Source organism: Clavelina lepadiformis, chromosome 8 (assembly GCF_947623445.1).
Source record: "Clavelina lepadiformis chromosome 8, kaClaLepa1.1, whole genome shotgun sequence".
NCBI classification, from domain to species: Eukaryota; Metazoa; Chordata; class Ascidiacea; order Aplousobranchia; family Clavelinidae; genus Clavelina; species Clavelina lepadiformis.
In genome coordinates, this window is record NC_135247.1 from 4224602 (window position 1) to 4252212 (window position 27611).

Here is a 27611-nt window from a genome sequence, read left to right on the forward strand (position 1 = left end):
AGCAGTTTTTTTTGGTACTTGATAACGGGTGAATAATTTCTTGATAAGGATCTCAAGATGATACTTCCCGCGAGACGTATCATAAGATGTCTCGGGGCAATTCTTCTGCTTGCGTCCATGGCGAAAAGCGATGAGACCGGTATGTTTTGACTGTGTGTGGTTTATTCTCTCTTACCCTTGTGTGATTTTTGAGTCGAACATTTGACGTGTGTACAAATCTCATAAGAGTTGAAAACAATTTCCTGAATATAAAATAGAGACTTTTCCCCTTTTTGTTTTGCTAATTCACTACTGATGTGAATTAATTCTAAAGCTTTTCAGCAAATTATATCGCATAAAGTTAAAATTTGCATTCTTTGTTAAAGTTTTACAACATATGAATACGATTACAAATCTGTAATAGTTGAACCACAGCGTGTAACAACTTTCTTGGTCTCATAGGCAGATATTGCTTCCTTTATAGTTGCACAAACTTTACATGATACGTTTGTAAGTTAGTTTATTTCTGGAACGTCAGACGATTTGTCTACTCGATTTTCCTATTTCAGACAGTTCTACCCCTTTCTGTTACCAACGAACCCGCATCGTCGACAGCAATGGCATAGCTTTAATAAAAGAAAAGGAACGTCCATGTTTTCCCGGCTGGAGCTGCTACATGGGCACAGCTGACTTGGAGTCAAGTATAAATATTTGAATGAAATTAAAACCTTCAACACCTCATTTCATTTTTTAATGACTGTAAATTAACTTGATGAAATATTTCATGTCTCCTGTGAAACTTGATGTCTTAGATTTCAGTGTTATTCTATTTTTATGAAAGCATCTGGCGAGAACGTTGGTCAGTTGTTGTACGATGGTTGCATATCTCCACTTGTTTGCCAGTCCAGCGACTGCGACGTCATCTTAGGGGAAAGAGGGCAAGGATTCAACAATGGCATGAGAGCTGTTAACTGCTCGATAACCTGCTGCCAGGGAGACTTTTGCAATATTGATGACGAAGAAGATGAGGATGAAGAAGATGAGGTTGAAGAAGATGAGGATGAAGAAGATGAGGATAAAGAAGATGAGGATGAAGAAGATGAGGATAAAGAAGATGAGGATGAAGAAGATGACAACGAAGAAGATGAAGATGAAGAAATCACAAGCACACAAGTGTTACCGGTCGACATAATCACTAATGTGTCGGATTCCTCTTCACCAGAAGGTAAGTTTGATCACAATTTATTAATTTTTGTACTTTTGGTTTAGTTAAAGCCGTTTTCTTGTTATTTGTTTTTCAATATTTGTAATGATACCGATTAGATCTTATAAAATGTCTTGGTTTTTTTGCAACTTAATGCAATGTATACTAATGACGTTAAGTTGCCAGATTACCCACATTACGTGTTACACCTCTGTGTTGCTGGTTATGTTAATAGTTATCTCACTAAGTGGCGTTTGTAGTATTGCTCTCAAAATGGCCAAAATATTAGTACGTTTGTTGCAACTTTGGTACCTTTGATCAAATTGCTGAAGCGTCAACGTAGTTTCTGTTGCGTGTGTATTTTGTGACTGGCTTCAATGTTGTGTACGATGTTGATGGTGTGATGTTTTGACGTAAGATCACAAACCTTTGCAAAATCTTGTGAAAAACCTTTTCCATCTTTTCATTAATTTCAGGTGGTTCCACTTGTTACCAGATACTTCAGGTTAGCACGGCAGAAGGCGTGCATATTACCGATGACAGAAGCGAAACCAACTGTTTTATGCAAGCTAATTGCCTTTTAGTAGAAGCTACATCTATTGTCCGTATTCCAGGTACTTGTTAGGCCTATCAAACGTATTCGTTTAAACAGTATTTTTTAAATGGAAGCATAATTTGAAGGATTCAGATCTGAATTTCTAGCAGTTCGTGAAAATAAGCCTCGCAGTTTCTTGAAGTTGCTTGTTTTTTTGTTATGACAGGTTTACCAGAAACCACCTGGAAAATGAAATACGGCGGCTGCATACCAGCAGAACAATGCGACCAGTTTGACTGTAAAACAGTGTTGGGAGGGCAATTGGACAATATAATCCAAGGGGTGGAAATACAGAATTGCACGACTTCCTGTTGTCAAGGAGACCTGTGCAACAGTGATCAAGGAGGGTCAAAAGAAGAAGAAGAAGAAGACGATGATGATGATGAGCAGGATGATGATATTGAAAACGAATATTACGTGATGGTTCCTGAAAATGTGGAAAATGAAACTGATGCGAACCAAAAGGTTCCCGAAACTCAAGCGATAACTTTCTCAACAGCAGAATCTCCAGAGGCAGTCACTCCAGGTGCGATACCTCACAAAGTTTGGCAATTTAACGCTTTTCTAACACTTATTAACTTTTTTATATTCTGCAGCTGGTGTGCCTTCTTCGTCTCCGGAGTCTGTGATTCCTCGAGGTAAAGTGGTCTATAGCCTTCTATATTTCCTTCGTATAGGTTTGTAATTGATTTAATTGAAGCATTTTTGTCATTCAGGTGGTTCTACTTGTCAACAAATTCTCCATGTTAGCAGTGGACAAGGCATTTCTCTTGTCGATGTAAGAAACGAGACAGACTGTTATCTGAAATCTAGTTGCCTGTTGGTGAAAGCTACTATGAAGGTCAATCTTCCTGGCTCAGGTAATAATAAAATGTACCCGACTTATATTCATGCTGAAACTGAAATACTAAGCATATATTTTATTGGGTGCTTGCTAACTAGCGGCTGCTTGCTTACGACAGGCTTACAGGAAGTGCCTTGGACAATGACGTACGGTGGGTGTGCTGCATTTGGTCAATGCAACCAGCTTGACTGTAAAGGATTGCTGTCACAAGCTCTTCAAAGCGTTCCTTACGATACTGAAATCGTTGACTGCAAAGCCTCATGTTGTGAAGGAGATCTGTGCAATGGTGATGAAAGCATATTGGAAGATGGAGGTTCTTCAACGATTGTAACATCGACTTCCTCTACAGGTTTTTCATATCTGCATCAGATTTGTTTGTGCTACATATGTATTCATAGATCTTTGTTTAAGCAAATGAATATTTTTTTAATACGAAAACGTTGGAATGTTTGTAATAATAATCGTTTGTTGTAGGTATATATCCTTCCCTCGGTACGGTCGATGATATCTTCACTGACGTTGAAGGTAGGGTCGTCACATGACAAAACTAGTTTTTTCTTGCAAAAACAAGTTTTCATAAGTAGTTTTTAGCAATCTATAAACAATGTGTTTCCATCGTCTACATATATTAAAAGTAATGTCATTACCAAAGTGACGTTTGCCTACTGTATTCCTTTAATTTAAAACCAGTCACCGCATACGAAACAAAGTACTACACAGACTAGCTTATACTCTATAAGTCTATAACATATATGTCATTTAAGTACTTTTTTCATTGACCATGTGTTTCTAGAAGCAACCACCGGATTTCCGGGTAAGTTGCTCTACTACAAGCAATGTTTGCTATACCGCTATTACATATACGCTTATTCACAATATTCACGCTGCATGTCAGTAACTGCTTTCATTGGTTTCATTTGAATACGACATTTGCATTTTTTCATAATCACCGATAACAAAGCTGAAATAGACCCGATGTTTCAAAATGTAGGATAAATGCGTATAGAAAGAAAAATGGATTAGGCCTACAAGCAATGACTTTGATATATTTATTTCAGTAACCGTAAACCGTTTTTTCGTCCTTCCTATAGCATCCTGCGGTTTCAATGATACGATTACGGAAAAAGATTTAAGCGGTTTTGCGCCTGGCGAAAAACCCGGAATAATCAGGTCTCCAAATTATCCCGGATTTTACTTCCCCAATCACGAATGCTTTTGGTCCGTTACCGTTCCAGAGAGTTACGTTGTCTCTCTTTCAGTCGTTAAGTTGGAGTTAGAAGAATGCTGTGATTACCTGACGGTGATATGTCGTCGAATTTATTTCAAAAGCTAAAATTAAATTAATCCATGAACGAATAATCACAGTTAATATTGAAATTTTCAAACATTATTATATAGTTTATACGATTAAAACGTATATAAAAGTTTTCGATTCCATCTGTTGCATAAATACCCGATGTATAATAAAGATTTTGTTGAGTAAAGGATAAAAGGCTAGGCACGAAAAAGTTAATGTTCGCAGCAGAATTACAGGTGTTTTTGTTGTTATTTTTTTGCGTTGAAAAGTAGATGAATACAGATATTGAGGGGATTGTTCAAATTAATTCTGTCGGTAATTACGCTTCGAAAAGCAATTCGGTTCTCTTGCAATTCACTTCGGACGAAACAATACACGACACTGGATTTATCATACGTTACGGAGCAGGTGATATGTAGAGAGAGTTGACGCTCGTTTGCAGGATATAGTATAGAATTGGGTGGTTTGGTATTCTTTCAACAAGCGAAAGATACAAAAATTCCAAGCACTTTTTTTTTGAAAAAAATTGCGCAAGACATTTCTCATGATTGGACATTTGACTAGAAATTTTTGCATGGCATTTGCTTGCCGAATAATATAACTAACTTGTTTTTGAAAATTCACCAATCTTATATTATTTTCAACATCAGTTTTAAAACATTTTTGTTATGCCATACTTTACTTGCAGATGTAACTAACTTTTAAATGTCACTAATCAAGGGCTTGTATCACTTTCCTAAAGCTCATACGGCATAACGTATGTTTGATTTTACTTTTTGTAAGCTCGTTTAGATTTTGGCTGGTGTCGTGAATTTGTGCAAAGCACGTTGCATATAGCTTACTTTAATGCTTTGTAAAGCATGTAGCTTTGTCTTTTGATAAAGTTTTATACCTACTTATTGCTATTCTTTGAGTACGGTTTGTTACTTTCAGAAGAAATCATCGACGAGACAATGATTGTTAAAGGTAAGATAAGATTGTTACTTTGTTAAATTGTGTATTTTCTCAAAATAAAATTTTTCATAAAATATTATGAAAGCCATCAAACAACTTGTGTGTTGTCAATTATTTTCGTACGATCCGTGTTTAAAGTTCCAGCTCATGAAAGTGGAGACCTATGTGGAAACAATATAACTATTACGCCTGGCCAAGCTGCTAACATCTCAACGCCCAACTATCCTGGCCATTATTATAACAATGCGTATTGTGAGTGGACCTTGCATGCACCTCAAGACAAGCTCATTCGTCTCCAAATCATAGATTTCAATTTGGAGTCGTGTTGTGATCAAGTAGCTGTAAGTATCGCTTGCGTTCTTTTTAAGGATATATGTGTTAATGCTTTTCTGTGAGCGGTAATTCGGTGACCACAAAAAGTGTCTTTAGTTTCTGAAATAGTTTATTTTATTCGATATTACCTTATAGTTAATGGATCCATCAACAGAAGAAGTTCTGCTTGAAACTGGCGGAAATGACGTTTTACCTGGAGCGGTATGGTTTTCTGCCAGCAATAAACTCCTAATTCGGTTTAAGAGCGACAGTTCTGTTACTGATACTGGATTTCTCTTGGCATACTCAGCAGTCGGTAAGTCAAGTTAAAACGGTTGCAACTTTGTAACGTGGGTTTAAATTTTTCAACAATTCCTTAGGTTGTAGATATTCTGAATGTTTTTTTATTTTGTGAATTCTCTTTAACGTTCTTTAGTTTTCTTGTGGATTTCTTAAATATTTTTATGCTGATAACTGGAATATGTTTTGGTTGTATTTGCAGATCCGTCTGAACAAATAGAAACAATTACAGCAACAGTGTCCACAACTACTAGCATATCTAACACGGAACCAGCTTGTAATTATTTCGGTTTTCATTGATCAACTTTTTTTAGCAAAAATCCGAACGACATTTACAATCAAAGAAGTTCATGTATTGGAAATATTTCATAAATTCTGAAATAGTTTACGTTTTTCCCAAAATTTTACAGTGTCATGCGGATTTTTTGCCAACGTCACAGACGTCCCTCAGTACTTCACTTCACCTTACTATCCTAACAATTACCCCAACAATATTAGATGTGAGTGGGCGTTTTACGCACCCGTTGGGTATCGAATTAGGGTACATTTTATGGATATTCAAACAGAAAGCTGCTGCGATAATATTGAGGTTAGTTTCAATCGTTGCCGTCATTTTAAATAAAAAACGTTGAATAATTGTATTGGTGTTTTGATTAATGCTTTTTTGCAGCTTTTCTTTTTGTAGAACACTAAAATATTTACCACAATTTGTAAGATGTTGTCATTTGCAAAACACGTTACCAAAACAGAAACATGCACTTTTTAACAAAATATAAGTTTACTTTTACATATCTGTAGGTATCCGAAGAAGAGAGTGCCATAATTATTATCGATCCTTCGTCGTTATCGGACAACACTTTCATATCAAAATCAGACATACTTTTTGTTTGGTTTGATACCAATGGCGATACTAATTTCCGGGGATTCAATGCTTCCTTTTCCATTGAAGGTGTGCTTTCTGTAGCTGTGGTGCCATATTTTTGTAACGTTTTTACAATTAATATGTCTTTACATGAAAGTAATTCCTGTCGAATTAAATCCTTGCGTTGCATCACCCAATCCAGCATCACAATACCTGTAATTTGTCACCAACTTTCTGATGTAGATACGCCGTTGCCAGTGATGATGCCGCAGCGGAGTGTCTACATCAGAAAGTTGGTGACAAATTACAAGCACTGTGATGCTTAACTGGCTATCAGGGGTTAATAAATGCGCTACCAATGGAGTCAGATTAACAAACAACCCTCAGACTATAGTCTGTGCATTATACTCTCTATTAATCTGTTAAAATTTGTTTGTGCTAGAAACTACTCAGCTACCGACAACCACCACGACTGCGACACTCACCACGCAAAACACCACCACAGGTAAATTTCAGTCTAGCCCTATCCAATGTTTTTATTTTATTGTTTTCTTTTTCACGTTTTGCTCAGAAAATTGTTAATATTTGGTATTTTTTATATAGTTGCCACAATAACACCCAATAATTTTTTTTCAAGCTGTAGTATTGGTCAAAACCATATAGACTCAAATCGACCTTGAAAAAACAAGCTTTTTTTCTACTTTAAAAATTTCAGCTCCATGTGGGTTTAATGCTACCACGGCATGAATCTCCCTGAATTTTGGCTTGCAAGGAGATCTACAGCAGGTTAAACCCACTTACGTTTCCTTTTGGGACATAATCCTAGCACTGAAATTTCTAAACCAGCCACTTAAACTTTGCAGCTAGTTTTAAAGTTAAACGTTTTAGACAACCCCGCCAGATTCAAAACTAAATCAGGACTTGAAATCACCTATCGATAAAACAATAACAAACGAAGCCACATTGACATCCGATGCTTATTGGACCGACAAAAATCTTACTTTATTCAATATGACGCTTTAGGTGGTGCGATAACGTTAGAAACACACTGCTGCCTTCTTACAACTGTAGTGATAAAACAGGTGACTTTTGAGCTGAAATTCAACCCTAGACTTATTTTTAGACCCAAGCGAAATCCCTGCTTCGACTCCAACAACCGCAACAGAACGTACAACAATATCTGCTCGATTAGGTATTAACTACAGTTATGAAAGTTTAGCCTGTTAAAATTTATTTCCACTCTGTTTGAAAGTCTTATTTGTAAGATTCTGCAAGGTATTGTTATGCACTTCGTCATGATAATTGTGTTGCACCACGCAATGTATATATCATAATTACTCAGAACAAACTACAATTTTTGTGCATTATCCAGGTGAATGTGGGTTTAACGCGAATGCGACGAGCACCTCTCAAGACCTTTATTCACCCGGATTTCCGGAACAATATCGCTCAAATCTGGATTGTGTCTGGGTGTTGACCTCTCGTCCCGGATATTACGTTAATTTTACCATCAGCAGCTTTGAAACGGAAAGTTGTTGCGATTACTTGAATGTGAGTGAATCAATACATGTACTTAAATGTTTTCCTCATTGATTTAACGGGGTTAAATACGATAGAGAAATGAAAAAAAATCAATCAATAAGATTGCTGAAAATGTGCTAAAAATTACTTTCATTGGTAATTTCGAAAAAAGTGAAGGCAGTTTAAACTTTAATCTTGCCTTATCACATGCTTTAGATATATGATGGAGATCAACTTTTGGAAAAGTTGCAAGGAATAAAAGAGCCAACATCCTTCATTGGCAGGAGTGGATCCATCCAGTTAACATTCCGCTCTGATGGCTCTGTGACAGCTGATGGATTTCAAGCATCATTTATTGGTAATTCTTACTGTAGATTGTTTTGAATCACTTTTGCATGTGTAGACTCTTTTTTCAATTATTCAAAGTTGTTCTTGTCAGTTTTTCGTGTTATTTTGTTTAATACCCATTTGACCCTCCGTTATTTTTTCCTGGTTTCAGAAACAGATCAAGCTCCTCTTACTACGAGGTCAGAAATCACAAACACCAGACCAGAAACTACAAGCACAAGTCTACAAACCACAACTACAAGTAAATATGTCATGAAATTTTCGGGTGATATAACCCCAGTTTAATCGTTAATTGTAATCTCAAAATTTTTTTATAAACTTTCGCTAAAACGCTTGGGTAAAGCTTTGTTTAATTATAATCGAGAAATTATTAAATTGTTTTATATTTTTTTCAGCTAGTACTGAAAGACGTAAGTGTTTGGCTATTTGAAATTTAAGTTTCTCTTGTAGTTAGTGCACTTATTTCAAATTTCCTTTACAGCATGTGGCTTTGAGGCAGAAGCAACCAATGTTTCACAACCCATACATTCACCGGGTTGGCCGGGATACTACCCAAGCAATGCCGATTGCGAGTGGGTATTGACCGCTAGACCAGGCTACCAAGTTCAGTTGGAGCTTCGTTCCTTGTCGACTGAACCTTGCTGTGACAGATTGGATGTCAGTGGCAATAAAAGTTGCTTTATAGTCTGGCACATGATATATACATCTTGGTTAAATAACGATTAATAGGCTAATTGTACAAACTTAGAAGTAGCTGGGGTTTTCTAAATAATTAAGATCTTTTTTATTTGCTATAGATAACAAATAACGGAGATGTCCAAGTGCTCAAAGGAAGAGACGGCACATATCCAAGAAGGGTATTATCCACCAACCGCCGACTTGAACTTCGTTTTTATTCAGATGGTTCGGTGCAAGACCCTGGTTTCGACGCGACTTTCATTGGTTAGACGACATGTCACTGCTTACGTTACTGAGATTAAGTAATAGTTAATTTGTACTATCTTCAATGTCATGAGTCATGACTATTAATTAGAGTTTATTTTCTTGTTGCAGGAGCAAAGCATGTTATTTTTTATCACAAAATTTAAGTATGTTTTACTCCATGTTAAAAGATTTAATTTCGTTTTTACAGAGGTTCAAGTAAATCTCTTGACGGCATGTAAGTAATTGACGTTGTAGAACCATGGTCCATGTATTGCATCCATGTAACATGTATTCATATGTTTATTTATTCTATTTTGTACGTTTACATTCGTTTGTGGTTGTTAATATTTGTTTATGTAAACTGCCTATACTGGTTACTGATAGTTTTATGGTCATAACTTGGTGCAATGTATTAATGCATTTGATTGAACAGCACCATGCGGATTTGAGACAAGAGCTACCAACGTGTCGCAACCTCTCAATTCTCCTGGATGGCCGGACAATTATGACGATTCTCTCGAATGTACATGGGAATTAACCGCTTCATACGGAAAGTGGATTCGCCTCGAATTTCTTAACTTTGACACTGAAAGTTGTTGCGACAGATTAACGGTAATCACCCCGACTTATATAATGGTATTCATTTTGGGAAGTTTGCCTATTTGGTGTGCAATTCTTTAGAACCGTTTTTCTATGTATGAAATATTACCTCCTTTTTATGTTTATTAAGAAAACTTGAGCATTTGAGACGGGTCTCTTAAACAAATGTGTATAAACATGAATGACCACAGCAACTTGCGGAACATTTCACTTTTGTGAAAGTTGGCACTTTGTTGAAATAAATCAATATTTTCCACTATACCCTTTACACTTATGAATAATAATCTAAATTATTGCAGTTAGTGATTGCTGATTTCTCACTTAAGTGTGTAGGTAAATTTTTACTGATCTTTTGTGATGTAGACAACTGCATGAGTCTAACGGTATAAAATACGTCGCTTTAACTTTTTATAACAATGGCAGAGCTTAGCAGTGGTAACATTTCAATATAAACTTTCCTGGTCACCGACAGCTAAATGCAAAATTTACTGTGATAAAATCTTCCTTTAGACTGAACTTTAAGTTTCATGCAATTTGTCGCTTTTAGGTCTCTTCACGCGGCACAGAGTTAGGAAGATACACAGGTTCATCTCTTCCGCCGGTCACTACAGCCCGCAACTCTCTACGACTTGTGTTTAGAAGCGATGGCTCTGTTAATCGACCTGGCTTCCAAGCCGTGTTTCAAGGTAAGCACGGAAATAAATACCAACATGAAGCTATAGTTATCGGTTTTCGGGTTACTTATTCATTTACTTGTTTATACAGATGAAGTTGGTTACATGCTGCATAGAGTTAACATAGACACCTATTCATTTAAGTATACCTGAACAAAAATATTTACTGGCATTGAATAAGTGAATAAGAAACCAATAATTAGCTTCACGCCGGTAGAAAATGCTTCCAGCGCAAGATTTGTAACGCAAGTGTTTATAAACCTAGTACTGTAATACTGTATTACTACAAACAAACATGTCACCAACAACAAACAAACAATCTACAAACATGATTGACAGGGTTTTTAGCTGATTCTCAACAGCTTTTGTAACCTTGTATCTATTGCTTTGCAGAAACCGATAACGGCCGGGAAGGAACTGGTAAGCAAATGCTGTGCTTAGTATTTCTGAGCTCATTTCCCAAGTTTTTCTGTTAATCGGTTTAACATGGTTTTAAAAATCTCTTTACCATTTTTGCCTATGTGAAGTTTTTCAATGTTTTTTTTAAGCTCCATGTGGATTTACTGATTCCGCCACGGAAAACCCTCAATCTCTTAACTCACCTGGATTTCCAAGTGCATATAGTTCTAATCTGGATTGTGAATGGAACCTCAGTGCAGCTAATGGCCGTAGAATAGTAATTGAATTCACAAGTTTTTTCACAGAGGAATGCTGCGATTATTTATCAGTGAGTTGAGAAAGTTTCTTAGCGCTATAGTTGAAAGTCCAATATATAAGTTTGCGATGTATAGTAACCTCCAAAGTAATTGAAAAACCTTTTATTGAATTTCCCTTAATAGTATTTAACCAACAGGCATTGGATGAAAATGATATTGAGATAAAACGAATTCGAGGTGAAAATCTTACAGTCGCACCGATTTTATCAACAACTTCGAGGCTGAAGCTTCGTTTTCATTCTGACGGATCGGTTGTAAAAAGTGGTTTTACAGGAACCTTTAGAGGTAATAATTTCCAACTCACCATATCCTTGGAAACGTATAAAATTTCGTTTCTGTGTCGATATATTTATGTTTGATTTTAACTTTTACAGCGGTTTCGTCCAACTTTTCTGTAATAACTCCAGGTAAGTTTCTACTTAACAAGTTCCAGTAGAGTCGTTTTCATGAGGTCTCAGCAGACCATGGCAGTTAACTAGTAGCCTAAAGTGTAGCTACAATTATACTGCTGTATTTGCTTGGGTTATTAGTTTCTGGTATTTAATTCTATCTCGTTTGTCTAAAGCGCCCATCATTACTACTGAAGTACCAGTTGCAGCAAGTACAGTTGTTGGTAGGTATCACGGCAACACAATAACTACTGTATGATCCGTTTTACCATAACATTATAATTTAACGAATAGTGTGATTTTGTGAAAAGTGTGATTCTTGATGATATAGACAAGCTTTTAATGTTGGTTGGGACAGCACCATGCGGATTCGAAGCAAGAGCTTCCAACTTAACACAACCTCTTAATTCTCCTGGTTGGCCACATAGCTATGACGACTCTCTTGATTGTACGTGGGAATTAAACGCTTCAGACGGAAAATGGATCCGCGTCGAATTTCGTAGCTTTGACACCGAAACCTGTTGTGATTCTTTAACAGTGAGCATGCATAGAATTGTTTAACATTGTTCGACGCAGTAATTTAATGCATATTAAATTAATTATAATAAGTTTATATAAACAAGGATTAGAACATGTGCATAAAATAAGGATACAGTTACCATGTTTTATGGTAAGGTTATTGGGTCATCTTATGTTTTAGTCTTTTTAAAACACAATCTTTAACTTTTTACTTCATGTCATTTAGGCATCTTCTAATGGCACAAATGTTGGAACATACAGAGGCGCATCTGTTCCCCGAGCCATCGTTGTTTCAAGCTCGTTGCGACTTGTATTTAGAAGTGATGGCTCCGTTACTAGATCTGGATTTCAAGCCGTCTTTTTTGGTAAGTCAGAATACTGCAGAACTGTTAAGATAGTTGAGAACTAACATGCAATGTGGACAGTGTGTTGCTTTTACACAATTACGAATTATTGAATTTACAACTTTTTAATTTTGCAATTTATCTCATTTATCTCAGTTATGTTTGCATTTAGCCTTGTTAAGTTAATTTTTTGTTAAAATTTGCAGCGGTCCCCTCCAATTTTGCTGAAATAACTACAAGTAGGTCTTTTATTCACGCTTCTGTAAATAACATAATATTTATGATGCTTTAAGATAGACCGGTAAACTATTGTAGGATGAATTCTTATTTCTTGTTTGTTTTTTTCTCATCCCATCTTTGTTCTGTTTAAAAGCATCCACCACCACTGAAGCAACGACTCTGACAAATACGGCCGCTGGTATGTATCAAGATGGGAGCTAACATAAAAATAACTGAACTTCTATTACTTAAATAACTTCTATTACTATTATTATTATTACTTCTATAACTTCTATTAGTCTGAACTCTATTCTATTATTACTATTCAATACTAGAAACTATTTTTCTGTTTACCATTAACTCACCTCATCTTTGTCATATTTAACAGAAACCCGCATTACTGGAGCACCGGCTCCAGTCTCTAGGGCTTCTGGTAAGTATCAAGATTGGATCTAAGACAGAAAATGTGTGCGTTGCATCGCAAATTCTACGTTTTGCTTCAAAGTCATTTACATGAAATGGCGAAAACCTGTTCATCTATATAAACTTCAGATTTAAAAAAAATCATTGTCAATATTCTTGCGATTACGTGGTGGTTTGTATTAGGTGGTTGCGGATTTGATGCTGTTACAACTGATGTTTCACAAGTCATTAGTTCTCCCAACTATCCAAATAATTATCCTCATTTCGCATACTGCCGGTGGAACTTACGAGCGCCTACCAACGACTCGCGTATAAGAATCGAAATAACTAACTTGGATACGGAAAGTTGCTGTGATTATGTGGAGGTAAATCAACATTAGCCTATATACTGTACATTTTACCATCGATTTATGAATGGAAACCATTTAGCTATAGCTTTCATTGGAATTAAAGCCGTAACTACTTTTTAAATCATTTTGCAGCAACACATTGATCCTCTGCGAATAATAACAAGAGCCAAGAAAATAACAATCATTTTATTGAGCAAACGTTTCGAGTTTATGCTTGAATTGTTTTCAATGCAATCCATGCACTAAAAAAGTTTGCTCGATAAATTAATTGATAATTTCTGTGCTCTTGTATTTCCACCTAGAATATCTCGCAGTTTCCAACATAACACTTTGCTTCTATAACTGTTGGTCTGTCCCATAGATATTAGAAGACGGAGTTAGAGTAAGCAGAGAAGCAGGTACCCAGATTAATACACCGATATATGTGAGTACGAGCTCGAGGGTCCTAATTCGCTTTCTCTCCGATTCAAGCATACGATCGCGGGGATTTCAATTAACATACGAAACTGCTGGTAAGTAAACAACTTTAATCCATTAATTGCATTAATTTAATTTGCGAAATGCAAAAAGTTTAGGACCTACTCACTCTAGCCCCTATGCGTAGGCCCTACATACCGCGCCAACTCGCAATAGACAACTTATCGCATGATAGAAAGCGCGCTATCTTGTTGTTTTCGCCAAAAATTAACACTTTTTTGAACTTGCATTGTTTTTAAACTTCTTCGTTTTTATGATTTTTTAAGTTTTTTGTCTTTTTTATAAGAGGTTTTCACATATCTGACTAAAGCTATAGTATACGTTTTCATTAATTTGCTTGACGGAGATGTTGATATAGTCTGCATTTCTGATGATGGATTTAATATCCAGCTGCAATTTGAAATTTGTACAACTTGTTGTTTCAATGTTATCAGCGCCTAATATGACGTCTGTGTCACGGACGACCCAGGCAACAGCCGTTTTAACAAGGCAAGCAACAGCAGTCATTTCAGATAAAGGTAAACCCAACTATACCGCACTTGTCATTTATACTGAATAGGTTTTTTACGGTATCCTTTTTTTGTAATCTTGTAACGCATTTTGTTTATTAGATTTTTTAGTATACAATGCCCTAAAAAGCACCATGAATTGTAATTGTTAGTAAACTTTTCAATTCAACCAAACCCTTAGATGCATGTGGTTTTTCTGCCCTTGCTTCCAATATTCCATGTTTTTTTAACTTCGCCTGGATGGCCTATAATGACTATGACAAATATAACACCTCTTATTTATTGTTTGCTCTTTTCTCATCTCATCTTTGTTCTGTTTAAAAGCACCCACCGCCACTGAAGCAACGAATGTCACAACTACCGCCGCTGGTATGTATCAAGATGGGAGCTAACGTAAAAACCTCTGAACTTCTATATAATTATCCATACTAGAAACTATTTTTCTGTTTACCATTAGCTAACCTCATCTTTGTCATATTTAACAGAAAACCGCATTACTGGAGCACCGGCTCCGGTCTCTGGGGCTTTTGGTAAGTGTCAAGACTGGATCTAACACAGAAAATGTCTGCGTTGCATAGCAAATTCTACGTTTTGTGATGAATGTCATTTACAAGAAATGGCTAAAAGCTGGTCATCTATATAAACTTCAGATTTTAGAAAATCATTGTTAATATTCTTGCGATTACGTTGTGGCTTGTATTAGGTGGTTGCGGATTTGATGCTGTTACAACTAATGTTTCACAAGTCATTAGTTCTCCCAACTATCCAAATAATTATCCTCATTTCGCATACTGCCGGTGGAACTTACGAGCGCCTACCAACGACTCGCGTATAAGAATCGAAATAACTAACTTGGATACGGAAAGTTGCTGTGATTATGTCGAGGTAAATCAACATTAGCCTATATACTGTACATTTTACCATCGATTTATGAATGGAAACCATTTAGCTATAGCTTTCATTGGAATTAAAGCCGCAACTACTTTTTAATTCATTTTGCAGCAACACATTGATCCTCTGCGAACAAATAACAAGAGCCAAGAAAATAATAATCATTTTATTGAGCAAACGTTTCGAGTTTATGCTTAAATTATTTTCAATGCAATAGGCCTACATGCACTCAAAAAGTTTGCTCAATAAAATGATTGTTAGTTTCTGTGTTCTTGTACTTCCACCTAGAATATCTCGCAGTTTCCAACATAACACTTTGCTTCTATAACTTTTGGTTTGTCCCATAGATATTAGAAGACGGAGTTAGAGTAAGCATAGAAGCAGGTACCCAGATTAATACACCGATATATGTGAGCACGAGCTCGAGGGTCCTAATTCGCTTTCTGTCCGATCCAAGCATACGATCGCGGGGATTTCAATTAACATACGAAACTGCTGGTAAGTAAACAACTTTAATCCATTAATTTTCATTAATTTAGTTTTCGATATGATAAACGCTTAAGCCCTACTCACTATTGGCCCTATATATCGCGCCCACTCGAGATAGAAAACATATCGCATGATATAAAGCGCGGAATCTTGTTGTTTTTGGCGAAACATTAACAGTTTTGGAACTTTTAAGCATTATTTTTAGACTACTTCGTCTTTATGATTTTCTAAGTTTTTTTGCCATGTTATAGGATATTGAATGCATCTGGCTAAAGCTATAGTACACATCTTCATTAATTTACTTAACTGCAATGTTGATACAGTTTTTGAATTTCTGATGCTGGATTTAATATCCACCTGAATTTGTAATTTGTACAACTTGTTGTTTCAATATTATCAGCGCCTAATATGACGTCTGTATCACGGACGACCCAGGCAACAACCGTTTTAACAAGGCAAGCAACAGCAGTCATTTCAGAAAAAGGTAAACCCAGCTTTACCGCACTTGTCATTTATACTTAAAAGCTTTTTTATGGTATCCTTTTTTGTAATCTTTTAACGCATTTTGCTTATTAGATTTTTTTAGTATACAGTACACTAAAAAGCACTATAAAATGAGATTGTTAGTAAATTTTCAACGAAAACCTTGGGTGCATGTGGATTTCTGCCCTTGCTTCCAATATTCCACGTTTTTTTTGACGTCGTCTGAATGGCGTAATTACTATGACAACTATAACACTTCTTATTTCTTGTTGTTTTTTTTTTGTCATCTCATCTTTGTTCTGTTTAAAAGCACCCAACGCCACTGAAGCAACGACTCTGACAACTACGGCCACTGGTATGTATCAAGATGGGAGCTAACGTAAAAATCTCTGAACTTCTATATACTATTCCATACTAGAAGCTATTTTTCTGTTTACTGTTAGCTCACCTCACCTTTGTCATATTTAACAGAAAACCGCATTACTGAAACAACGGCTTCGGTCTCTGGGGCTTCTGGTAAGTGGATTGGATTGGATCTAAGATATAAAATGTGTGCGTTGCATAGCAAATTCTACGTTTTGTGATGAATGTCATTTACATTTTACAAGAAATGGCTAAAAGCTGGTCATCTATATAACCTTCAGACTTTTTAAAATCCTTGTCAATATTTATATACAGTATTGTAATATAACATAATAATAATATATTTAATAGCTTTTTATTGTATTCTTATTTGTAACTTTGTAACAGATGTTGGTAATTAGATTTTTTTAGGGTACAATACCTAAAAAAGCGCTCTAAAATGAAATTGTTAGTAAACTTTTCAATACAACGAAAACCTTAGGTTCATGTGGATTTTCTGCTGTTGCTTCGATTATTCCGCGTATTTTCACATCGCCTGGATGGCCTAATGGCTATGACAACTATAACGAGTGCACGTGGAATATATCAGCACCAGCAGGAAACCATATTCTATTCAACTTTACGACTTTTCAAACAGAAAGCTGCTGCGATTACCTCGAGGTTTGTATTATCTGAAAGTAATCAAATAGAGTTGGAGGTGAATGAAAATTAACTTAATCTACCGAGTAACATTTTTAAGTTCAATTATCATTATCAATATACATATTGACCTGGTACGTCACATAAGAGTTGTGTTTATTGAAGATATGCAGTGTATGTTTTATTCTCGTTATGTTGAGTTCGCTTCCTACTGGGTATCTCATCTAGTTTAGACATAATAGTATGTATGATTATATCACATGTTTTTATTTAGTGTGTTTACGCGATATAATGTACACTCACAGTTCACTGAAGATTTGTATGCATTGACGTCACACCGTTTAAAAGGGAGTCTTGGCACTAATTTTTACGAAACATCATCAAATGGAGTACTTGTACATTTTCGTTCAGATGGCAGCTTGACATTTCGTGGATTCCGGGGATACTTTGTTGCCGGTAAGTTAACTCAGAAAGCAATTGGGCAAAGTATACCAATTAAAGACATTATTTTTTCCCTAATAAAATATCGGCCTATATTTGATTAAAAATGCAGATGCAAGCGTACACATTGTATTTCTGCAAAAACAAAGCTTAGAATCACTGATTTAAAATCAGTGTAAGTTCATTACGTTATTTAAAAAAAATTGATTTGAATCAAGTTAAGTTACCAATGTAGGTTAGTTTTCCTTTTTGTCATAACATATTGTTTTAAGTATCACCATCCGAAGTGCGCATCCCGTCAAATCAAACCACAGTAGCACCAGCTCGAGCTACAACTGAAGAAATATTTGGTAAATATTGGATTTTATCGTCCAGTTTCAAATTTACATAGAAACGTTTAGTCTCTTCTTACTTCAAAACGTGTATATAGGATCTTTTGTTTTTCTCCAGATGGCCTCAATTGCGCGACAACGTTGTTTGCCGCTCAAGATCCCCAGTATGCCGAATCTCCAGGATACCCAGTTGGTTACGAAATTAACACAGATTGCTCTTGGACAATTTACACGCCTCAATCCGACCAGCGAATACTCATTTCATTCGTAGATCTCGACTTGGCTTGCTGCAACGATATTGTTCAGGTGAGGTGCAGTGGCGTTAATTGGTTTGAATAATAGGACTTGTTTCGATAATGTTTTGAAACCAATCTCATGCCGTAAAGTCAGTGTTGTAAACTGAATGCGTCTTGCATTTCTTCTCAAAAAATTACGATCAAGTTTGTTGTTGTTGAAATCAGATTTTCGACGGAAACCAACCGGTCGGGATGCCACTTAATGCACAGTACCTTGCCTCACGTGATCAATCCGCGCATGAATCCTATGTGTCTCATTCCGATAACGTAAGAATTCGACTTAGAACCTTCGGACCTCGCACATCTACTGGCTTCCGTTTACAGTTCCAGTTAGGTATGCCTTATGTTGCTGAACATTTCTGCATAGTAAATGAAAGAATTCGTCGAAACTTGAATCAATTACTGCATATTGGTATGCGTCGCTTCTTACATTTGGAATGTTATTGATGTCCACATTTTGCCATTGAAGTTTGTAAAATTCTTCCACTACTTAGCTAACATTACCCAAGTCACTCTACCTTGCGGTTCGGATACCTATCTTGCCCAACCGGTCATGATGCAGTCTCCAAATTACCCTGACAATTATCCAGATGGCCAGAGGTGTCAATGGACACTGGACGCTCCATTTGGTATGCGAGTAGTCCTCAACATAAGCTACCTTAGATTGGAGTCATGCTGTGATTACCTGGAGGTAAGACCACATTAAATTGAAGAATTATTTTCGAAATTCCAAGAAGGACCGTTTTCGTCACTACATGCTATAGTCACCATGCACTCATATTCTGTCAACAAATACAAACATTATTCTTTGCAACCAGTTGTTCGATGGTTCGGACTCACGACCCATAGCGAAACTTGGCCAGAGAAATATCATTGAAAGCAAGCTCTTCAGATCTTCGACCAACCTGATGACTGTTTTGTTTTACTCGGATAATTCCGTCAACTACCGTGGTTTTCTTGCCGCCGCATACCCGGAAAACAGTTAGTGTTTTATTCGTAACTTTTGTTTATGCAACTTGCAAATTTTGCTGATTTAATCAAGTAGGTTAAAAGTTGTGCAAACTGAAATTCTAACCTTTCGGCTTAAACCTATACTGAACAGTATTTTTAATGCAAGCGCAATTTTATAGTGCAAGAACTTGACTCTGATGCTTGTGGATTTACGTACGTTGCCACAAGTAAAGAAGTCAGATTTAGTACACCCAATTATCCCAACGAATATCCTGGCGATTCCAGCTGTGTGTGGCTACTCACTTCCCCTTATCCTGGCGGTCAGGTGGAGCTAGAAATCGACGACTTCCGCACAGAGGCGTGCTGCGACCACCTTACGGTAATGTTTTATATGTATCAATATTTGATATTATGAAACTTTATTATAAATTTAATAACAACAGTTTAAGTAGATTTTATTATTATTTTTTAATTTAAGACCGATACCTTTCAACTTATTTTTAACCGATTCTTTCACGTAGAAGCTGTAAATAGTATTTAACCTTTTTGTAGATATATGATGGAAAAAATAGTTCTGCCGCTGAAATAACCACAATTGAAGGACAAGAAGATGATCATGAACGTAGTTTTGTGTCTACTTCGGGGTCTCTTTACTTGAAGTTCACTTCCGACACCAGTCAGAATTACAGAGGTTTTAGCGCCGTGTTTAAACTAGGTAAGCTCAAACTAAAATTAGAAATGGGGCAAAAGGGTTTATGTCATATAGATCTCGTGGGCTTCTTTTCTCATTTTCTATTTTGCTTTTGTACTTACAGTCGAAAGAATATCGAACCGTACTACACCGCTTCCTTGGCCAACAGGTAGACTACGTTACATGTATTCTATGGATAACGTTAATGTTTGCAAGAAACAAACTTTTAGCATTAATTAAAAACATCGAAGATTGTCTATAAATAATGAAGTTCATTATTGCTGTTTAGTTGTAGCCACGTCCATCAGCAATACAACCGCTGGGGAGAAGCGATGTTTTACAGGGTTGAAGTTTTCCGCGGGCTTTGGAATACAGCAAAACTCGCAGATCCTGTCCCCGTGTCCAGTAGGGTCGTCTTGTGTTGATGTGAGAGGTCGTGCTTCCAGTATCCTTAGTGCAACGTCAGGTTTGTGAAGTTCGTTTTGTCTTGGTGAAAGTTGTTCGTCACTTAATATTTTTAAACAGATTCGTTGTTATCCCAGAATCTTTTCTATGACTTATTTCCACACTAAAAATAGCTAAAAAATCACTAAAATAGCTAAAATAGCTAAAAAGATCACTAAAAATAGTGAAAGAATGTTGTTAAGCAACTACCAAGGTGACATTTTGCCATTCTTTGCTTATTTCCCACCCATAGTAAGCCTGGCATACGGGATGTGTGTACCCAACATCGCTTGCGTCAGCTTGACGTGCGAAGAGATCCAAAGACAAATTCCCTCGTCTGCTGCAGGCAATTTAGATGATTGCAGTGTACGTTGCTGTGAGGAGGATCTATGCAATGATCCGGATGTTGATCCTGTGTCGCCCTCCAGTTCTCCAGAAACCTTAACCGTTTCAACCTCAGGTAATTTATCTCTTCTTAAGGAAACCGATACTCGAATTAAGTATAACTTTAAAAATAATTACAGGTTGCTATAAAGTTTAAGTCAAACTATTTTTATTCTCTTCCTTCCAGCTACTTCAAGCAACAGCTCGGCCTCTGGTGACAAGCGGTGTTATAACGGAGTAAGTGTAACTGCGCTCGGGGTAAATCAGAACTTACAGAATGTTACCGATTGCCCATCGGGGTCGTCCTGTGTTGACATGAGAGGCGCTGTATCCAATCCTTTTGTTGCCAGTTCAGGTTTGCAGATTTAGTTGGGATAACTCGGTGTATTTTGCAATGTTCGCGCTTTAACATTTAACGTTAAAAAGGATCATCTCGGGCCAAACAGTTCATTGTTTGTAAAAGTTTGTTATGTGTTATATAAAATTCAAAAACTCTTTCCTCTTTTGATCAGTGAAAATGGCGGTCGGACTGTGCTTGCCAACCATTGCATGCCCAACTTTAACATGCGAAGAAATCCAAAGACAGATTCCCTCGTCTGCTGGAGTCGATTTAGATGATTGCAGTGTACGTTGTTGCGAGGAGGATCTATGCAATGATCCTGATGTTGATCCTGTGTCGCCCTCCAGTTCTCCAGAAACCTTAACCGTTTCAACCTCAGGTAATTTATCTCTTCTTAAGGAAACCGATACTCGAATTGAGTATAACTTTAAAAATAATTACAGGTTGCTATAAAGTTTAAGTCAAACTATTTTTATTCTCTTCCTTTCAGCTACTTCAAGCAACAGCTCGGCCTCTGGTGACAAGCGGTGTTATAACGGAGTAAGTGTAACTGCGCTCGGGGTAAGTCAGAACTTACAGAATGTTACCGATTGCCCATCGGGGTCGTCCTGTGTTGACATGAGAGGCGCTGTATCCAATCCTTTTGTTGCCAGTTCAGGTTTGCAGATTTAGTTGGGATAACTCTGTGTATTTTACAATGTTTGCGTTTTACGATTTAACGTTAAAAAGGATCGTCTCAGGCCAAAATGAACAGTTCATTGTTTGTAAAAGTGTGTTATGTGTTATATAAAAATCAAAAATTCTTTCCTCTTTTGATCAGTGAAAATGGCGGTCGGACTGTGCCTGCCAACCATTGCATGCCCAACTTTAACATGCGAAGAAATCCAAAGACAGATTCCCTCGTCTGCTGCAGTCAGTTTAGATGATTGCAGTGTACGTTGCTGTGAGGAGGATCTATGCAATGATCCGGATGTTGATCCTATGTTAGTTGCATCGATAACAACTCCCGGTAGGATTTCAACTTTACGTTCACGGTGAACTGCAACAAATCTACTGTAAACATATTATGAGCAAACTTTCTTTGTAAAGGCATGGTATATGTGCTATTGCAATGAGCTAGTAGAAAGAAACAGCCGTTTTCCTACAGTCGTAACATCGTCAGCAAGTGTACTTGCGCACCGGTGACAACACTTTAAGTTTAGTGATTGTGGGAAAATTGTTGAGTGAACCAAGTGAGAACGAATTGACCAAAATCATACAACCCGCAGCGATATAGTAAATGTGAATAGAGTCATGACAAAAACACATGCCCAACAAATTTTTGTTACAAAACGCTTGGTAATCTGGTCATTAAATGTACTTTTGTATCAGTTCATAAATCCTTTGTCGGTGATGCTGCGCTTAGAGCGCTATTGTTGCAATGCCCTTGAGCAAGGCATGGACGACAATTGGTCCTGTCCAGTGGTCCTGGTGAAAAGCTGCAAATTCCGTCAATATACTACGTAAAACGGAATAAAAAAGTGTTTCTGTCAATCGGAATTTGCAAAAAGACAAGCGCATTTACCGGGGCTCGAGCATCAATGAAATATTGCCGAGTTAAAGCCTTGCAAAGACTGTTCTCAATCCGAGGAATACTGTTCATTGTGAAACCATATCATAGTTTTCAATTATATATTCGTATCAAATAATGCGTTTAGAATTACATAAAAATATTTTTAATCATGACTTTCATTTTTTGGACTGAACGGTTATTTAAGTTTTTTTTTATGTTTGACAAACTTTCAGTGTCTGATGACACCAGATCGAATGCGAGTAAGAGCGATTGTGACGACAGTGATGACGTTGCTTTATTACCGGGATGCTCTTACAAAGAAATGTACAACCAACTCTGGCTTTGCAGCACTCTCTTCTTTAACAGCTATCCGTATTCAGATTTGACCGAATGCAGGTGCAGCTTTAACCCCACATAGACACAATAATATTGAAACTTTTAAAATCAGCTGATCCCTGTATGTTAGTTGATGCACTTCTTAATACAGATTTTCTTTCCATGTCGTACTTCTTTTATCTCTTTGTTTACATTTTCATGTTCCAGCACAAATCTTCAACTTCAAGACAGTTGTTCGGCAGGTGTCATAACCAAATGTTTGAGAGGAAATAAACCAACGATCGTGTCATCCTTGCCTGCTGTTGATGATATCTTTTTGGTAAGTTGCCGAAATTTTTCTTAGTTAGTTACCATTGCACAAGCTTATGCAATCGTGAAGTGGTTCACAATGGTCACTATAATTAACTGTATTTAGCCTAGTTGAGCCTGAATGTTAAGCAATACGTCATAACTTCACTTGACCACCAACCTAACCGCTAATGTTTTTGGCGGTTTCGTTAGGTACATTTGAAATTGCAATTTTGGATGTGGTTTTCTTACTCTGACGTTTAATCTGTTTATGGTCACAGGAGCAGATGCGAGCAAATTTTGGAAACATTTCACAGTTTATCCCAATGTCATTCGAGCTTCTATGTGAGAAAGATGTCAATGTTTTATCGCAACTGACCGGTGGTATTTCTGGTGCCATGTTGGATTTGCAACAACTGGACAGTCCAATTTGTGACAGTGAACGATTGCAATCGAGTTATAGCAAATATGTTGACCAACTTCGTCGTTTTGTTCATGCCGATGATTCGATAGAGTTTTGCAGGTGAAACGGCCACGAAGAACTCTGCTATAGTTTCCTATCGTTTGTTGCTTGAAAATACTTAACATATTTTAACGTTAACATGATTTATAAAGTGTAAATATATATTGTAAAACATGGTCAACACTTTTCTGCATAGTTTATACGACGAACTGTTTCGGACCGGATTACAACTTTTCGAAGTCTGTGACTTCGCTGAATTGTTGTCCTCGACTTTGGGATCAAATAATCTGCTGGCAAATAATTTCAGAAAAATTATCACTCTGATACCGGACCTAATAAAACATTCGTTTATACCGAAATGCCTTGGTAAGGTTACATAACGAAAAGTTTCTGATGTCAATAACGTTATATTTTCTTGTCCATGCAAAGATTCCCGCGTAAACTTTTTTATAAACTTTTGGTAATTTTTGCTCACATTATGTGTGCAGCATTGGAGACGATCGAAGAACTGCGACCATCTCGTAAGTATACAGTAATTGTTTGTCGTATCCACAAGTACATAATTTTTTAGTTCAATCAATTACAGTACATATGTGTTTGTAAAATATTTTTGTAGGCCCAAGTATTGCAGTTCCGATAAACAAGACATCACCCGACGAAAATGGTACGTTTAAAGTAACAAAATAATTCAGCCAAAGCTGTTTTAAACATAGTAGTAGCAGAGCATTGCTTAGTGTTAAACTTGTTTAAAGACTGTAATAATAGGTATTCTGCTACTATTGTGTTTAGAAACGCTTAGGTTGAATTATATTGATGCTTTGAAACAAACAATAACATATGTAATAAAACGACGCTCCAAATACCGTGCGTTTGTTATTATTATAGTGTAATAAATTATTTTCATTCTTTGAAGTTTTTAGTTTTTCTTTTTTGATGTTAACTTTTCTTTTTCCAATTTTCGTAATCCTTTGTATTTAATACACAGTTAAATATTCTTGAAAGTTTTAAATGGCAAAAGACTTGATTGTTTAATTCAACTTCGATGTATACGAATATGGAAACGATTTTTTTTTTCAGGATGTAGTTCATATTTTATGGATCTCATGTTTTTGATTGATGGTTCGGGATCAATCCGCCTCGGGGAATTTCCACAAGTGCTAGAGTTTGTCAAACAAGTTGCTGCTTCTCTTGATCTCTTCTATAACCGAGTTGGCGTGATGCAATATTCTCATTACTACAACAATAGGTGCATAGTTTTAAAATAGATCTACAAATACCTTTTATTGAGATGTGTAAACGACATCACTTTTAAATGAGAAAGAGTATTTTCGTTGAAGCTAATATATCTTTTTATAGGCCTCCTTCTCAACAGCCTTTTATGGAAACGGAGATTGAACTCGGACATTGCAAAAATCGCATTTGCTTTGAGGTAAGAAACAGAAATTCTCTTTCATACTGTAACTTCCTTTGGCGAATTACATTTCCCAAGTCAACAAAATACAAATTGCTTTAAAAAATATGTTATATGGTATCACAATTTTATTTTCGGACTGAGGAGAAAATATTTGTATGATTTAAACTCGGCAATGATTTCTCATCACTCCAGCCGAAGTTATCGAGCTAAAAACTAAAATTTTACTGCAAAATTCAACAGCGCGCTGTAGATCAGATTCAGCATCACGGCTACACAACTTTCACTGCTCACGCGATCCAGAAAGCGGTCGAAATTGATCTTGCTAATTCCGATCGTTTCAATGACAGCTGTACCAGGAAGGTTATTGTGGTAATAACAGATGGCCGGTGAGTTTATGACGCATTATAGCATTTGATTAATTGTAGAAAAATAAAAATGCGACGCACGTTAAAATAATGAAATTTACTAACACGTTAGCCGGACAGTAGTTTTTGTGGTACAAATTTGGCAAACATTTTGGTCATATCATTTGTAAGTTATTGATGTTTCTCCAAGATCAACGGATTACGAATCTTTGCAACGCGTTTGTGATGAAGCCCGGGAGAAAGGAGTCATTTTAATTCCAGTCGGAGTGAGAGGTTTTGTCGCCCAGGAGCTGGAGGTAATTATGGTGATATGGATTTATGTACAAATTTGTAGTGCACAGAATCCAAATGGCGAACCTTTTTTTGACTTTAGTCCGAAACCGAAATTTCGGAAAACCAAACCGTATTACTGTGACCGAAACATGTAATTATTAGTTGCCTTGGCAGATAACCGAATTCTTAAAAGTCAACAAGACAGTGCTTTTAAACTGCTGCATACACTGTTTATATTCAAGGAAATGCGGTAGATAAAATAACGTACATATGTGCTAGGTTGCGAAAAAACGGTACGTAAATAAAATACTTGATTTCTTGTTACAAGTCATCAACAACAACAAGTCATATTGGCAACAACAACTCATATTGGCCGTTTTTATAGTTTTTATGCAATGAAGAAATTTTTCAAGCAGATTTCTTATTTTAAACAAACTTATCTTAAACATTCGGTTTTATCGGAATCTGGTAATGAATTCGACCGAAAACCGATTATGAACATTTTTGTGCTATTTTGCCGCCCGCTGAAATTTCGGTACACCTCTGCAGTCCAAACCCAGTCATGCAAATTGTTTTGCACAAATTTTTCTAGGATTTTAAGGTACCCAGTACATTAAGTGTTACTGAAATTTATTTTGTTATTATTATGAAATTTAATTATTTATTCCCAGCAGTAAGATTTCAATTAATCTTATACTCGTCGGTATTGAGTATTACATTTCTTGATTAGTTTTCTTGACATTCTATTTCAATATGCTACTGATGGTGATGTGCATAGGCGAACTATTTATACCTAACTCTTAACTGAGATACACCTGTTGGCAGATCCGTGAACTTCTTCTCCTGTTGTTGATTATTTTTGTTTTATTTAGGTAATTGGCGGCAATGAAAGAATCCACACCGCCAATGATTTCTTCGATCTTGTCAGCATTGTACCGGTTGTTCGCGACGAATTGGCAAACCTATTATCTGGTAAGAATTTGTTTTGACAACTGGTGTTACACCCTGCTTCCTTCAGATATCATCTGATGTTGTAATCTGTCTTTCATCGTTATATTCTATGTGTTTTATTATACTTATAATGTTGAAATGCATTCTATGTGTGTTTAAAATAAAAATTAAAAAGGTTCTGGTATTGCACTGGTTGAGTATACCGTGTGTATACGCGTCAATTCTGAAGAGATTTTAATTAATTCTTTTCTCTCTCTCTCTTGCAGATGGAAGCGTGTTGTTGGCAAGCGCACCCTAAAGTTCACAATTAGAAAATCTTTCTAGTCTTTGTCGGAAAAAAGTGTCTGCTTTTTATTTTGTTGTTTTGACATCTATGGAATCCTATTTGATACGTTTTACACATTCTCCAATCAGTACCCATTAGATATCCTCTTGTTTGCTTATCTACATTCCAAACTATGCAAACATCTCAAATCTGTACCTATAATGCGGTTTAAAAATACAATGATTGCTCGATGATGTAGTAATTGTAGTTAATCAGTTTGCATTGTATTCCGGTTATCTCTGCCTAAAGGTTTATATTCCACAGATTTTGAGTTGAAATAATGCATTGGATCTGAATGAAAAAGTTTAGTAACCATACTGTCCTATGGTTTTTGAACTTGTATTTACAGTTATTGTAAATAAATATATCTTGTGCACATATGTAAGTTATGCAAATGTGAAGCGAATGGAAAGAATTAGAATATGTACAAGAAATAAGAAAGATTCTGAAAAAAAGCAGCATATTGTGTAACATACTGCATTTTGAAGGGCCACAAGGGCCAGTTGATTTTCTAGACTCCAGTCTAGCTACCAGTTACCT

General features: G+C 36.4%; 1 protein-coding gene across 9 annotated transcripts; it reads left to right on the top strand.

Moving 5' to 3' along the window:
- LOC143468434 (CUB and sushi domain-containing protein 1-like) lies at window positions 1–27451 on the top strand. 9 transcript variants are annotated; one of them, XM_076965635.1, is made up of 77 exons: window positions 1–139; window positions 549–680; window positions 821–1204; window positions 1660–1797; window positions 1945–2304; window positions 2375–2416; window positions 2495–2638; window positions 2741–2971; window positions 3097–3147; window positions 3416–3436; window positions 3714–3922; window positions 4192–4327; window positions 4853–4885; window positions 5012–5214; window positions 5342–5501; window positions 5688–5762; window positions 5896–6074; window positions 6284–6434; window positions 6790–6852; window positions 7471–7539; window positions 7720–7898; window positions 8085–8226; window positions 8368–8457; window positions 8612–8626; window positions 8698–8873; window positions 9014–9158; window positions 9349–9375; window positions 9574–9752; window positions 10288–10426; window positions 10808–10834; window positions 10963–11141; window positions 11268–11415; window positions 11505–11537; window positions 11696–11743; window positions 11851–12056; window positions 12265–12403; window positions 12589–12621; window positions 12756–12800; window positions 12990–13034; window positions 13208–13389; window positions 13736–13886; window positions 14286–14369; window positions 14685–14729; window positions 14846–14890; window positions 15064–15245; window positions 15599–15749; window positions 16141–16224; window positions 16534–16578; window positions 16695–16739; window positions 17068–17246; window positions 17531–17681; window positions 17939–18016; window positions 18117–18304; window positions 18460–18628; window positions 18789–18985; window positions 19113–19275; window positions 19425–19624; window positions 19798–19960; window positions 20061–20105; window positions 20226–20402; window positions 20634–20840; window positions 20952–21119; window positions 21277–21483; window positions 21595–21762; window positions 21925–22113; window positions 22890–23052; window positions 23200–23311; window positions 23562–23803; window positions 23940–24109; window positions 24232–24264; window positions 24360–24407; window positions 24821–24989; window positions 25100–25172; window positions 25398–25543; window positions 25713–25818; window positions 26668–26767; window positions 27013–27451. In XM_076965635.1, the coding sequence occupies exons 1-77, from the start codon at window positions 58–60 to the stop codon at window positions 27042–27044; spliced, it is 9915 nt and encodes a 3304-aa protein (XP_076821750.1). In that variant the 5' UTR covers window positions 1–57; the 3' UTR covers window positions 27045–27451. The 9 variants fall into 9 exon arrangements, with proteins under 9 accessions (XP_076821750.1, XP_076821754.1, XP_076821751.1 ...); XM_076965639.1 differs by having other exon boundaries at window positions 11878–12056; XM_076965636.1 differs by having other exon boundaries at window positions 4856–4885.
- The last annotated feature ends 160 nt before the right edge of the window (window positions 27452–27611 follow it).